Here is a 15,902-nt window from a genome sequence, read left to right on the forward strand (position 1 = left end):
GCACTGCTCCCCCTGTATCAGGGGGAGACGTTACCATGGTGACTCATTCAAGGTACCCCATACCACAGTAAAGACTATTGTGATGGGAGCAAGAGGAGCACAGATAAATGTTTCTGGAAGCAAACATTTCAAGGCCTTGCACACTGAATGTTTATGAACGTGATGTACCTACAGACAATCACTCTTCATGTGAACGGCTATAATAATCATAACTGCTGTACAGATCCGCTAGGAAGAAAGGAATTTGCCATTTCCAGGCCAGAGGTGGAAAAAATGAAATATAATTGAACAGAGAGGGTCACGTGTACTTCGCTCTTTAATTATACAGTGCATTAATTACATGCCTGCTCAAAGGCAATTATACCCTAAATATGTAACGTAATATCATTATATATATATATATATATAGAACATGTCTCCTGTCTCAAGCATTTCTCGTATTTGTATAATTGACAATGCTGGGAGCAACCATTTTGCTTCTAAGGCAGACACCAGGGAGCTGGAATATTACCACATATTACATATATGTTATTCATTTACATGGTAACACTTTTTGTTATACATTTTTTAATGAACCTTTCAAATATTGCTTATATGTATTGTTATTTCAAAAGCTCCATCGTTTGGCCTGTTGGCCTAGTTTTACCATTTTTTTTTTAAATTTACATATGGTTTAGTAAAACATTGAAGACCCTAACTCTTCCCTCTATGAAAGGCTCGATTCAGTAAGATGTCCAAAATCCAGGCTAACAAACCAAACAGCCCTAGTAAGCAATTCAACTCTGTGGACACACAGTCAACAAGCAATAACCATTCAACCGCGCGCATACTTCCTTTAAGTTCCAGTTTTTGTAGGTCCCACTGTTGTAGGTAGTGGGGATCATGGACAAAATGGGACATCTGGCAAGTAGATGCTGCCAGGTGGCTCTTCCAGTAAGGTAACTCTGAATACACCCCATGTCTGGGAGCCCTACAGTATGAACTAAAACTGATAGAAGATAAATACAACCTTTACACATACATAAATATATTCTGTAGATTTTTAAATGTAACAAATATTTAGCATATAATAACTGCAAATGACCTCTGAATAATTAAAAATGGGAAATAAAGGCACAAACCTTAAATAGCTTAATTAAATATTATCCACATCGCAAGTAGTGGTGCCTAGTGCTGGGTTTTATTTATTAAATATAAATAGGTAATAGAATTGCAAAAATTATTTTTTTTATTCCGGTATTGCAAGCAGTGATGTAACCTGGCCTAGGCTGCCCAGGCCAGCAGGTGGCAGCCCCCACTGGGGGCAAATCGCTGAGAGCGTGTGTTTCCTCATGAGTTATGCAGTTATGCATAAATGTCTTGGGCCTTTTCAATCTACTTTTGATCTGTGGAGCACCACAAAATAAAATATTCCACACCGCTATACCTCCATATTACAACTTCCATGCACAGCACACTCACAGAACTCCTGCCTTCCCAACCTTCTCTGCTGCCTGCCAGGTAGTGGCGCCAATATGCAATGCACCCAGAAATGACAGCACATCTGCACAACTCGGGAAGTTGTCTTAAGATGGCTAAGAGGAGAGGGTGTTCTGCTTCACATCTTAAAACTGCCCCTAGTCTGTCGGAAAATGCACCTTCTGGACCCAGGGGACAATAAAGCCAAGTGGTCCCATTGGCCCCAATATACACAAGCTTACACTCTCAAACACCACCATTACACAGTCTGCAGGCAGTCATATTGTACGGTTATATATATTGAATGACTCCGCACAGATTTACAGACATCATACCCAATACCTAAACAAGAAGGGGGGGGGGATAGTTGGGTGACTTTGGGAGCAGAAATAAACAGATAAGCTGTTACTGTTAAAGGAAACCACAGAACAATTACTCTGACAGGGAACAAGCATATAGCATAGGTAGCTACTGCATTTGATTATGCTAAAAGCCTTGAAGCTGACAGCCTCTCCTTGTAACTGAAAAGCATATTTACACCCAGTTCCAAAGAGATGGTAAAGTCACCTACCATTGTTGAGTAATAGTCTGCTAAACTGATGGTTTATTATAAAGTGAAAAGAAAAGAGTGATATTCATGCCAGATATCTGGTGTAATGACACAACTTAACCCCTTGGCTGCTAAGCCATTTCACACCCTGGTGCTAAGCTAGTTTTCGGCATTTTGGTGCATCTCACGTTTAAACGCGTTTCAAGTACATTTCTTGGGAATAAACTATACAAACCATATATTGTTTTTTTCAGCACACCCAGCAGATTCCAAATATACCATTTTTATATGTGTATGTCTCATTAGATTTGCAAAATACAACCAAAAATGGGAAAAAAGTGTAATTTTTCACTTCCAACTCAATAAAAACTAGTTTGTAATGTTATTTTTCTAAACTCTAATATCAAAACCTGTGTTGCTAAATATTTGTAGTAGGTAACCGGTCTAAAATAAACAGACATTAAGAACAGTAGACTGTGTTTTTCTAATATTTTATTGCTAAAAGTTAAATTTATTAGACTATCACAAAATTCATCTTTAAATTTAATGCATGGCTGCGTCAATTAAACAGCTCTAGCTGCCCGGGATGTTAAAATATGCCAACAAAACTATATATTTTTAGAAACTACACCCCCAGCCACAGCAAATGAGGTCTTATTTGTATTTGTATCACAAATCTGACTTGCACAACAAATAAGTGAATATCACACAAATAAAAATAAAAAATAAATAAAATTAAAAGCGACAAGTTCATTTATGTCTTCCGCACTCCAGGTTTGTCCTAGAAACACATGCAGCCCCTCATTTGATGCGCCAAGGGGTGTAGTTTCTGAAAATATATACTTTATGTACCATAATTTAACTTCCCAGCTGTCTAGAGCTGTCTAAATGCAGCCATCACCCCTAAATGTTTTAAGACAATTTTTAACAAGATTCTCCAATCTGCCATATCTGAAGTTAAGGTGGTCTAGACATCTGGGAAGTTAAATTAGGGTACATAAAGTACACATTTCAAGAAACTACACCCCTTGGAGCTTCAAATGAGGGGTTACATGTATTTCTAGGACAAAAGTTAAGTTCACAGATAATGATGGAATATGTCGCTTTGGCTAGAAAATATGTTTTTTCTATCCATAGTGACATGTTCATTTGTGTCTTGCGCACTCCAGGTTTGTCCTAGAAACACACGCAGCCCCTCATTTGATGCGCCGAGGGGTGTAGTTTTTGAAAATATGTACTTTTTGTGCCATAATTTAACTTCTTACGTGAGCAGTAATGCCACGTCAAGGCTTCAACCCTAATTACTGACCATTCACACGCTTTTCATATCTCCATTCACTCGCAGAAGCACACACCATACTTTCCATACATTCACTCGCAGAAGCACACACACCATTCTTTCCCCTTACAATCCCAAAGAGATGATCGTAAAGGGAGAAAAACATCACTTTTACAGCAAAAATAAGTTTTGCAGTAAAAATGCAAGGGGCTCCAGGGATGACATGGTTAACTTACGTACTACAGGCTATACGGCTGATTTTTGCAGTTCATCTGGATTTCAAAAATTGCCTTCCTCTACCATTGGCTAAATTTAACTCCATGATCAAAGGGATCATGGGGTTAAAATTTAGTATCGGCCATTTTTAAAAAGGGAATGTAACTTTTTATAGCTGTATGATCACTGTGGTAACATTGGCTACCACAGTGATCATTTAGCTAGAATACTTAAACTTTTTTTTTTTTTTAAAGTTAAACCAGTTTATGTTTAGATAATTTAATTTGGGGGTCTCTAGGCAACTTTGATCTTTATTTATCTGCCTTTAGAGACCCCCAAATCATTTTTTTTACTTTTTTTGTACATTTTTATTTTTTTAACATAATATTTTTTATTCTTTTTTTAAAAGCATTATACCGTTGGAAAGGTGAGGCGATTACCTTTCCAACGGTATATGTTGGGGGTCTGTAGCTGCTCAGATGCCTGAGATACTGGCATCTAAGCAGCATGCCCCCATACCGTGAAAACTGACAATTGTCAGTTTTCAATAAAGTTGCGCGGTGACGTCATCGCGTCATTACGCGCGACGTCACCGGCCGGATCGGGTGGTCCCAGTGATGCCCTTCAAAATGAGGGGCAGATCGCCGGGGTAGGTGGTGATGGGGGTCCACAGACCCCCATCAAGGTAGGAGAGTGCCAGCGACGGCATGGTGCCGTCGTTAGCACCTGACTGGGACTGCTAGCGACGGCACCATGCCGTCGTTAGCAGTCAAGGGGTTAAACAAGTATAATACCTTGGTGCTGCAGAACCAACACACTGACCACAAGTGGGTAAAAGATAATACGCAAAACAAAGAAATAAAGTGCTGCGCAAAATCCTTCAATAGGTTCCTCTGTTGGGAAGCCCATAGAGCCCCTTCTGGGGAACATGGTTTCTTCCTTGGACCGGTGTACCAGAAAAGACCGGAGGAGAGAGTTAAAATAAAGTAGTAGCTTTAATATAAATAAAAAATCTTACATATAAGAACACTTTAAAGCTCCCGTGGAGAGGACCGGAATAATGCTGTGTAGTAGCAGTAACAGCTTGGTTCTCACAGGATTCCTCTGTGTCCACTTCCTCAATGGGCGTATTCAGCACAACGCGTTTCACCAATCAGCTTCCTCAGATGGTTTATTATAGACACTAACCGGTTATTAGATATGATGCCATCACTCTTGCATGAGCCCAAGAAGCAGGTACAGCTGGGTAGCCCACAGACCCTAGCCCCTCCTCACCCACATTGTGAGTATATGTATATATGTATGTGTATTGCACACCATTCCAAATATTCCAAGCCTGGTGCTAGTAACCAGCAGTTTCCATACAAAGCACTCTCAAAAGATGGTGAGCACTCCAGGTCTTTAAGTTAACAACTCAATTTGACGTTTCAGTCATTGCTGACTTTCATCAGGACATACCAGGTACAAGGATGCCGACCATCTTTTGAGAGTGTTACACACACACACACACAATCACCCTCACTCCCTTACCTGGAAGTCTTCAGCATGTTCCAGGGCCCTATGCAGGCTGGGAAGTCTGCAGCTGATCTTGTCAGTTTCTCATTTTTATGCTACAAGGCCCTGAGCGATTTACCTTGTTACTATGTCTCTGTTCGACTGTATCTTTGTCCTTAATTAGCGTACCTACACCTTTTTTTGTTTTAAAGGCAAAGAATAAGCAATTTCAGTTTTACCTGTAACTACATTCATTAACTTGCTTTGCCGCCTATATGCCTACAATATCTTTGTGAGGCACATACAAGTTGAGCATTTTTTCTTAATTTTAAGCCACCCCATGAAACTACAGCATTGGAAAGACAACCCAGGGTTATTTACTAGGAGCAATTTTTTTTTTTAATTTACTGCCACCCCCATAAAATTTTAAAAGCAATTATTTTGTATGACATATAGTATTATATATTTTACTTTTGTTACACTGATACCTGGTGTATAACAATGTATATAGACTCATTTTGGGTCTATGACCCCAGGGGAGCCACTTGTGTCATCCTATGGGGGAACCCTCAGATCTTTCCAGTCCTGTGGCAGCTGGCATTGGGGGGGCTGCAGCATACATTAAAGCACACAGACCCTGCTGCATCAAGGTGATTGCCACCACCCCCAGACGTTTGTTCAAGCAGTTTCCAGTCGTAAAGGGGTTAAATAACTAATTCATGCATACACATCGTTATCAAGGTAAATAAAATGATCTTCAGTCTCCCATCTGCCCAGAAGTGTAAGATTAAGTGAAGCAGACACATTAATTCATGGTTTGTCACCATTGCTATCTCAGCACAGTACTGATTAAACAGAACACTCCATGTTAAACCATATTTTTATTTCACTTCCTTCTATAGCAGAAAAAAACAAAATGTTAAACAAAAATACAAAATTTCTTAGAAATCATAAGCCCAGTTATCCAAACATTGTTCAGTCATCCCATGTGGTACAGATGATCCAAGAGCTACAAATAATCCAGACACACAGAATGATTTAACAGTTACAGATGTGTTATCGAGCCACAAAAAATGACACCAGTATGTCTCATGTAAGCTACATTTAGCAGCGGTGCATTTCAAACTGAATTGTTGATTCCTGAATTGTGAAAACGAACGGATAAATTCCATTTAAGTTCCGTGGCTCTTTAACTTGCAGCTTCGATAAGACAAGACCCATTATGCTGCCAAAAACATTCAGCCCTCACATAATTTCTGTACTAAAGATCTGCATGACAATGTAGATTTAAATACTACAAAAAGATTAAAAATAAAAAGATATAAAAAATAAAAACAGTCAGGGCTGCAAAGGAGTTCACTTACCTTTCCTAAGCAGAGGTGTTTATCTTCACCTCATCCCATGTCCACAAAAATCAGTCACAAGCCAACATTAAAATGTGGCCTTCAAAGAAATAATATTTCTGCTTGAAAAGGAACTACCCTCTTTAGCATGAGAAGACCACAGATGACGCAGTTATAGTAGCTGTGGTTTGGCTGATTAAGACCAACTGCCTCCTCCGTGACTTGGAAAAATATAACCATATGCCTCCTTACCAGAAGCACCAATATGTTTCCTTCACTTCTATTTGGGTACCAGGTCAGAAGGTTGTTGCGTCTACCTTAGGGTCACACGTGGAGGAAGATACCGATTAAATATGTTGGTGATTTAAACATTAACACAACCATGTGGCTGTCTTACAAATCCAGGATTTTTGGAATGACGATCTTTCCTTACACATACCTTCCAAAACGTATGCAGTGCTCGTGTAGGTTACCATCACAAGTATCAACATCCACCTAAATCAAGCAGTATTTACAAGTTCTACAGATCATAGATCTTCCAGAAGAACAGAATCATAGTGCAAAGTTGAGACAGACTGTACATAGGTAAGAAAGGGTCAAAGAGTATAATGAAAACCTCTAGGTGAGGGTGACTGATGAATACAGGCGTTATCGGCCGCAGGAACCTGGGGTAGTAGGAAAACTTATTTACAAAAAGGCTGCTCAGTTCTCAGTGGTTACATCGATCTCACAAGTCTATCCTTGAGTTGTTCAGTGAATCGGGCATGGCTGGTTTGGCAGGGAACCAGCATCCATCAGGAGAAATTCTGGGCTTGTACTGCTGTCCTGCAGTAGAATCTGGAATGCAACTTCTTTGATTACCTATAAGTAAACAATGCCAAAAAATAAATCAGACTAGATCTGGAAGCATGGGAAGATATATACATCTATAAAACACACACCTTAATTGTAATGACACCGCCTGAAAATACATGGTATACTGTTCACAATTACTCACATGGTCTGGGGGTTGAAGAGGTGCGAAAGTTCGAAGCACTGAGAGGAGATGGACTGTGTTGCTAGATTGAGAGCTGGACTCAGGGCTATGGGAAAATAAAATACATCAAAACAGAGTTCCTGAAAGCTCTGTAGAATATGACATATACACAATAGTCCTCTTACCAGAAAGTGCCGGACTTAGGGCAGTCAGGGGAATGGCTCCATTTAGCTGTAGAGCTGCCTGAGCAGCAAAAGGCATCTGCAGGCCGGTTCCTGAGAAAACAAAAAGCCACATAGAAAAAAAATTGGCAGAAAATTTCGATACATGTGAAGACTGCCCGTATCACGCTACCCAAGGCAACCTTCCTCTGTATCTAAAAAGGTATAAAGAATAATTCGCTAAATACAGTTTACAAACCCAAGAAATACTGAATCACTGATATTTAACACACTTAAACGATTCATAGGCAGGTTTTTTCTACCCACTTTATGCGTTAAAGAAAAAAAGAATGTGTGTGCTAGCTGAGTTTTATAAGAAAAATAAAATTACCATACAGCTTGATCTCCAATTATAATGCATGGATAAACTATTATCTTTAAGACACACGTCAGGAAGCCGGTCTACGGAGGCACTCACCTTCGGCCAGCTTAGCCATGAGCTGCAAACGACCTGTAGCTCCAAGATCAACACCACTGCGTTCAAGTTCATCACTGTCCAAAACGGATATATCATTACCGCCATCAACACGATCAGTCACACGGCCAACCTTCATAGGCCGCCCTGCAAGCTCAAACCCATTCAGTTGTTCCAGCGCACGGCGTGCACATTCTGCATCTGCAAACTAAGCACAAAACATAAATGATATAATTACGAAGACTCCTACCTCTGTCAGAGACCTGCCATGATCATTCATGATCTTACCGTTATGAAGCCAAAACCTTTAGATCTTCCAGTATCTGGCTCCTTCAGGAGCTGAATATTCTCAATCTGTAAATGAAAAAACAAAAAACATCAGTACTATAGAATTATGCGGAAGTCATACGATGAAGCACAGCAGCATAATAAAATGAGATCATTAGATGTAAAAAATTGCCATAAGATTGGCCACACAGAGAAAGCCAGTGCGTTCTCAGGAATACAATATAGCTGCCGAGATAGAAAGACAGAATGAGCATATATGTAGAATTTCAGGTACTTCAGAATTTATCTATATAAGCACATGTATAAAAAAAAAAAAATAAAAAAAAAAAAACAGACAAGGAGTTGCACACCGATATATATTTGCACACGTAGTTTGTGTTGGAGAAAAGGGCAACACTGTGGAACTAGAAACCAACAGAAGAATGTCCATAACCCTCCATTCCAGAAGCTTTGTTTTATCATTTGTAATTCTAACCTTGTATTTTGGAAGATTATATCTATATACACGCTCACCTTTCCAAAAGGCTCAAAGATTCCTCGTAACATGTCTTCTGTGATGTTAAAGTGTAGCGAGCCAACGTACAATCTCATAGGCCCAGAATTCCCCTTTTGTAGGTTATTTGCCATGGCTGCCAAACGGTTCTTCTCTGCCTGGAGAGCAAACATTTTCAGTATCATCAGTATAGAACTACTACTTGTGGCCAACAAAAAGCCCAGCTCATTCAATGTTACAAATCTCATACAGATTATATTTTATATAATCTTCAAAAATAATAATTCATTGCCGCAGCCACCATTTTAACTACACTAATAGAAATAATCTCGTCATTTTAATAAAACTTCTACGTGTTTATTTCTTGTTTCCATGGCAGACAGATGAATGGGATTTCTGTCATCTAGTCGGGAGACCCCCCCCCCACATGCTACAATAAGGTATCTTTTGCAATGTTTCCTTTATTCCACAAGTGCAGTGCCATGTATAGTTAACTATGAGCTACCCTATTACATCATCAAAATACATCTGAGTTGCTATTCTGATTAATCAAGGTGTTTCACAGCCCCATTACCTGTGAGGCCTGCACAATGATAGGCACGCCAAGTAGCCTCTGACCAGTGAGTCCGATGGCTAGCGGCACAGACTGTATGTCACAGAACTCAACGTATGCAATGCCCTTAGATCGACGGGAGTTTCGGTCTGAAATGATCCTCACATCACGCACCTAAATTTCAATAAAAATATAAAGTCATGTAAACTGAGCAGAAACCTCATTTACACAAACGCTTAAAAAAAAAAAAAAAAAAAAAAAGTCACCTTGCCAACCGCGGAAAAGAAGTCTTCAAGGTCTCGTGGACGGATGCGTGCAGCTAGCTGCATACAGAATACAGTCCGAGCATCACGCTCCTCTGGGGTCAATGTGTTTTCAGGTTCCCTGAATGAAGAATTTAAACAGGATAAATACTACAACATATGTACAATTTAGAGGCATAAAATATCACAACTTACATGAACAGGAAAAGAAAAGTGTGCAACAGCGACTTTTAGCCCATTTTAGGATTTAGAAAACACCTACAGTCTTCCTGTAATTCGGTTGTTAAACATGTTTAATATACATGACTGCACATTCCAGTCTTTCATTTAATGAGCAACACCAATACTTAAGCCCTTTGACCATGGAACATAACTTGTATCCCAGCCAAGCACTCCAGATAGCACATCAGAAGGTACAACCATCCTTTGAACTATTTAAGAGCAAAGCTTTTGTCTATTTATGCAAATAGGAATAGACAATTTAGTAATTCACACCCCATCCAAGCCTCGCATGCATGCAGTAGCCAACTGACAACCACAACAGCGTGTGAAAGTGGGAATACCTAAGAGGGCTTTTCTCCCGGTGTCTGGGACTGCGGCTCTTGCTGCGGGTAAAGTGACGTCTAATGGAAAAATAAACATATTATAATGGATGTTCCGAAACAAAACAAGTGTCTATAAATGTTGATATATACACAAACAATATAAGCAATTCTCAATAGTTACCCTGATTTAGAACAGAAACATAATTACACCAAGCCTTCTTGCGTTTTTGTAACAGGTACTGATCAGTGGAGTCTACCTAGGAGACCTGTACTATTACTTTACAGTAGCAAACATAATTTGGTTATAAATTATAATATTCCAAATCCACTGAATTTTCTCTAAAGAAAAAAAAGTTTACATAAAGCTGCCCCTTTTTCAGAAGGTACATCACACAATTAACCTGAAGGGAGAGAGCTTAATGCATCTGATATAAGCTGACAAGTCCTCAATTTACAAACAGGTATGCTAAATATGAGATTATATATATATAAAAACACACACATACCCAGGGCTACGATGCCTGGATCGCTCTTCTCTGCGCCGGTCATGGCTTCGGGAGCTGTAGCGTCTCCCCCGGCTCCTGCTGCGGCTCCTGTGTCGTCGTTCTCGACTTCGGGGCCTCTCCCTACTGCTTCGATGCCTGTGACGATCCCTACTGCGACTTCGGCTTATTTCAGTTAGGGAAAGGGAAGAAGCAATAAAGAAACAAAAAAAAGATGTATTTTAATACAATAACTAATTAACTGGAAGATTATAGCCAAAGTTCAATCCATAGTCAAGTTACATACCTTCTACGCCGATCGCGGCTTCGGCTGTGGCTTCTCTTCCTACTACTGTGTGGAGGGGAAAAAAATAGATGTCATGAAAGGATACATACAGAGTACACATACACACCCAGAAGCAGACAAGCACATGGCCTCACCTGCTGTGGCCTCTGCTCCCATGGCGGCTGCTGCTGCTGCGGTCTACATCTTTTTTTGTCTCCTTGTCTTGGCTTTCCTCCTGGTCAGCCAGACATAAAAATTAACAAGCCAAGCAACACCAGGAAGATCCAGCAAGAGGTGAGGAAAGGGTTATTAAGGAAAAGAAAATGGAGGGAAGAGGGAAAGAGGAAGAAAAATAATTAGTTGAATGCGCAGGTGGGAAATTACAGATATTCAGTAATCAGACGACATTAAAGTGCACAACTCTCCAGAATAAACGTTTGCATACCTTACAGTCCTAACTGGCAAACTGTTGACCCTACATGGAAGATAAACACAAGACATGTCTGCAAAGTGTACCTCCCATTATTACCTTACCTGTGTGGAAGAGGTGGATATTTAAAATAATTAAGGGTTTGCTATTTCCCCCACTGGGTCTTGTTTCACAAAATCCTCGGCCTGGAGCAAACATACAGAGGTCACATTGCTATACAGTTTCAGTAGTTACACGCAGACCGCACAGAAGTATGAGGTACGGACACTCGCACATACAACCGGCCTCGAGAAGTGGATTGTTCCCTTTACAGGAGTAACATCGAGCACAACATTTACTCCTCACAGTTCTAAAGCACATTCCTAGCTGCTAAATTTCATGCATAATAGACCATTAAGATTATAAGGAAACACTGTTGAGACACTATTATAAAATCATAAACAACGAGCCAGCTTATAAAAACCACCATATTTCATATTGGCAAACAATGGCAGATCTGTTTATTCTCATCACACTCAAAGGTTTTGAAACAAGATATCGAAGATAAAGCGGTGAACTTGGAAAGGAAGACCTAATATTTGGCTACAACTCTCGTTAGCAGCTCTCTCTGAAGACCGATAACCAAGAATTCTGAATACCTTGACATGAACGGAAAAAGCCACCCATCCCATTGTACAGTGCTACGGAATTTGATGGCGCTATATAAAACAATAAATAATAATAAGAAGGTATTCTTATATCCCATTGTGTTAATGAGTAAACTTCCTTAGGTTTGTATCCAGCGTGTCCTGGCACCCCTCAAGTCACCCAAATCGAGAATAAAAAAAATGCAGGGAAAATCTCTACAACCTGTGGATTGAATCCATAATTAAAAACTATCCAGTAGGTCACCTGAATTTCCTATGTATAATATGTATAAAACTGCTGAATTATAGAATTTATAAGCATTATCCCCAGCCTGTAGCACAAGGTAAATAGATGGATAGTAAAATCCATGCTGTCAATGGCCACATTTACTCCCACATCTGACAAGCGTCTGATCGGAGAAGCTAATCTATAAACTCTTAACTGAATGCCCACAGGGACAAGCAGTTCCTTCAATTTGTTAAAAACTTTCCCAGCACTCAAATTATAGATGAGTGACTAAGGCGTTAGGGAAATACAATCAAAATGTTTTCATACACCCTACACAAAGATCTTTGGTTTGGTCCTCTGGTAGTCTTGTCTCCAACCAGTTTTCAAGGCCCTTCCTCAGAAGAGCGGGGTAGAGAAGAGCACTAGGTTCTATGAAGAGAAAGGGATCATTGTGTGTTATTGAGCATGTGATATGGGTCTCTTTAAGGAAGTTATTTGTGTGAGAACACCAAAACCCACCCACAACATAGATATTTATTTTTATAACATGCAATGAATAATTAAATAACCGTGCAGATTTGACACTTTAGAAGGCACACCCACCCCCAAACACGCTGTCATATGCATACACAAGGGATGTAAACCCTTCAACTACCCATTTCACACCATTCAAGCTCAAATAGGTCTTAATATGCACAGCAGACTTTGGGGGCATAACAAGTCAGGTCCAACATTAACCCACTGATGAGGAATTTAGAGCCACTATTTAAATTGGGGGGATTTTGAGCAAACAAAGGTTTGAGCCAAGTGTAACACCTACCATACGTGACAAAAGCCCCAATTTATTCTGAGTAAATATATACCCGTTCTTTATTACATACCTCCTTCTCCTTGTTCTTATAAGGAGCTTCCAGCATTGCTTCTATCACAATATCAAAGTCATCCGAAGCCATGTTTGATTTGTGCTCACACACTGTAGCCTGGGGAGAAAGTAAATAAAAGCAAATGTAATCCTGTTCCACTAGCAGTATAAACATGCATGGTAAATCTGTTGCAAACCCCCCCAACAATAGCATAAAGCTCAGTGAAAGGTGCCACCTTCATCTAGATTCTAGAGTCACAAAAGTTCTCCGAACCTCAGGGAACTCTTCTTCATACATCGGGCCACTATAATGTATAGTGGTAACTTCCAAAGATAAGTTTTTTTTGAAAGGTCATAGGTACAATCTTCAGTCATCAAGTGTTCCAAGCGGTATCTTGTGATGACCGAACGCCAAGCACAGTGGATGCACAAACGCACGCGCCATCAAGGCACAATATTACACGTTTTTCACAGTAAGTGAAGCAATACTCCCAGAAACCTACAATCTATACACATAATAGCAACTAGGTTGAGGGTCACACAAATGCTGGCTATAGTGGTTCTTAAAATCTGATTTTTCCAAACAACCTAGCATTCAAGTTTCCAACATTTCAGTGCTTGCTTTCTTATATTGTGAAGCACTTTAACACACTGTACTTGAATATCCTTTGGCAGATTCCCTTTATTAAATGTGTTTACTTTACACAACAAAAAAAGCTCTTCCAAAAAAGGTAGATATTCTGTTGTCCATCGATCCAAAAAGCGATGTTGAACCAGACTAGAAAATTACTAGCAGTTTTGAGTCACATTTCTATTTACATTAAGCATTGCAGTCTATGGGCTCCAACTCTCAGCATGATTATTATTGGGTCAATCTCATCATCATATCCAGCTTCTACTTCAGGTGAGTGCTCTCATATCTTGGAAACATTTATATTAAAGTACTCGCAGAGTATGGAGATATGGATTCTTTGTTGGAGGGGTCACTTTAATGAAGTGTTACTGGATGGCATAAAATTGACAACTTTTATATGTATATCAGAAAACACCCAATTAATCATTTTTTAGTTTGCAAACACTAAAGGCCTGTATTTAACCCACTGAGGGCTGTTACTAAAGGGATGACCAGGTAGTAAGACACAGTATGGTGTGGATACCGTCTCAACACCACTTAATACATCTGTAATTCAAACTCACACTGCACATGCATGCATCCTTATACCCATGTTATACTGCATTAGGGTTTTCATCATGAGGAGATTACACAGAACATTTCATTCAATGTAATTGCAAGCGCAATCATTCATGAACTCTAATGCCAAGATTGACTTTCTCGCCTAAGTATCCACCTTAGTACTTATTCACTATCTACTCGCTTTCCCTGAAGAGCCAACGCTATCCTGCCCCTACTGAGGACCTTCATTATGTTTTTTAGGGAGCCTGAAAGGTTGATTCAAACAGTAAAAGCTTCCAGAAAGAAAGACGATATCTCCATTTAAAGACATTCATATTTCTCATATGTCCTTGGCCAGGCATACTCCAAGTGCCGCCCAGCAGCTTGCTTATGGCCTGTATGCTATTGAGGGAATTCATCTCACATACCGCTGGGCAACCCTTAACATGCACTAGAAATACGAGGAGGACGCTTCAAAATGTCATCACAAGAACCGACGTATACATAATACGAGACACACAACGAAACAGACTCCCGCCGAAACTTATTCTCACAAAGTGCATTTATCATACCGGTCACCGAATAATTATTTTTGTCGCTAGAATAATATGCCAATTTTTCATACCTGCTCAAGCGACGGTTCCTCTGAACTTCAACTGAACAAGATGGCGACCAGGCCTTATTTTCTAGAATCTTCCCCTCCTCGATCCAAGAGACAAATCTCCAATAACCAATAATGCACCGTAGCGTCAGACAAAAAGGCGGGACAATACGGCTATACCTGACTCAGAGCAGTGGGTTTCAACAAGCCAACCAATAATAGAAGCCGAAATGGCAGGAACCAAATGAAAACGAGTCTTGAACCGCTTCCATTGGCTACAATTATTGAAGCGTGGAACGCTTATAAATAATTACGCAATTGTAACGGAATTTTTCAGTGGTCTATGTTTTGCACGTGACCCCGTGTATCTACCCTTGGGACATACATTTCGCTAAATGAGGCGGTACATGCTCTTCTCTTGTTTAGAATAGTTTATTTTTGGAGTGCCGTTTAGAAGGTTAGAATGTGACAGCAGAAAACCATTCTGCCCAAATTTTCCTGATGCAGAGACACAAACCTTAATCAATCTTTGGTCTTGTCTTTATATCTATCCCATGCATGTATCAATTCCCTCACTATATTCACCTTTACCACATCTGCTGGGAGGCTGTTCCACTTATCTACCATCCTCTTAGTAAAACAAAACACCCTTACGTTGCATCTAAGCCTATGATCCACTAGTTTTAGACTACAATTTATTGTTGTAATGCCCCCCCTTCTTTGAAACAAACTTCTTCCCTGTACTTCCCTTTAAGTATTTAAATGTTTCAATGGCATCTCCCCTCTCTCTCCTTTCCTCCAAGCTATACAAATTCAGATCCCTTAGTCTTTCCTGATATTTTTTATCATGTAAACCAGGGGTCTCCAAACTACGGCCCACAGGCCACATGCAGCCTGCAGCAACCTGCCGAGGCAGTAGGCTGCCTTACCTGGGGCCAACCATCTCATAATATGTGTGGCCACAGCTGGAAGAGATCTGTGTTGACATCCAGATCTACCTTAACCTCTCCCGATCTCTCTCCTCCTGTCTTAGATCGTGTCACTAAGTGCCTGGCATCCGTCTCTGCCTGGATTTCTGCACCTTTCCTAAAACTGAACCTCTCATCTTCCCTATCTCC

At 40.0% G+C, this 15,902-nt stretch overlaps 1 protein-coding gene across 4 annotated transcripts; it reads right to left on the bottom strand.

Moving 5' to 3' along the window:
- Positions 1-6,671: 6,671 nt before the first annotated feature.
- RBM23 (RNA binding motif protein 23) lies at positions 6,672-14,947 on the bottom strand. Of its 4 annotated transcripts, none has more exons than XM_053468373.1 (14): positions 14,809-14,947; positions 13,029-13,127; positions 11,018-11,097; positions 10,884-10,925; positions 10,601-10,762; positions 10,113-10,172; positions 9,553-9,670; positions 9,308-9,460; positions 8,754-8,891; positions 8,241-8,306; positions 7,956-8,160; positions 7,502-7,591; positions 7,338-7,422; positions 6,672-7,201 (listed from the first exon to the last, which is right to left on the bottom strand). In XM_053468373.1, the coding sequence occupies exons 2-14, from the start codon at positions 13,098-13,100 to the stop codon at positions 7,198-7,200; spliced, it is 1,275 nt and encodes a 424-aa protein (XP_053324348.1). In that variant the 5' UTR covers positions 13,101-13,127; positions 14,809-14,947; the 3' UTR covers positions 6,672-7,197. The 4 variants fall into 4 exon arrangements, with proteins under 4 accessions (XP_053324348.1, XP_053324333.1, XP_053324354.1 ...); XM_053468358.1 differs by having other exon boundaries at positions 10,884-10,928; XM_053468379.1 differs by having other exon boundaries at positions 10,113-10,154; positions 10,595-10,762; positions 10,884-10,928.
- Between the last annotated feature and the right edge of the window lie 955 nt (positions 14,948-15,902).

This window comes from Spea bombifrons, chromosome 1 (assembly GCF_027358695.1).
Source record: "Spea bombifrons isolate aSpeBom1 chromosome 1, aSpeBom1.2.pri, whole genome shotgun sequence".
In the NCBI taxonomy this organism is placed as follows: Eukaryota; Metazoa; Chordata; class Amphibia; order Anura; family Pelobatidae; genus Spea; species Spea bombifrons.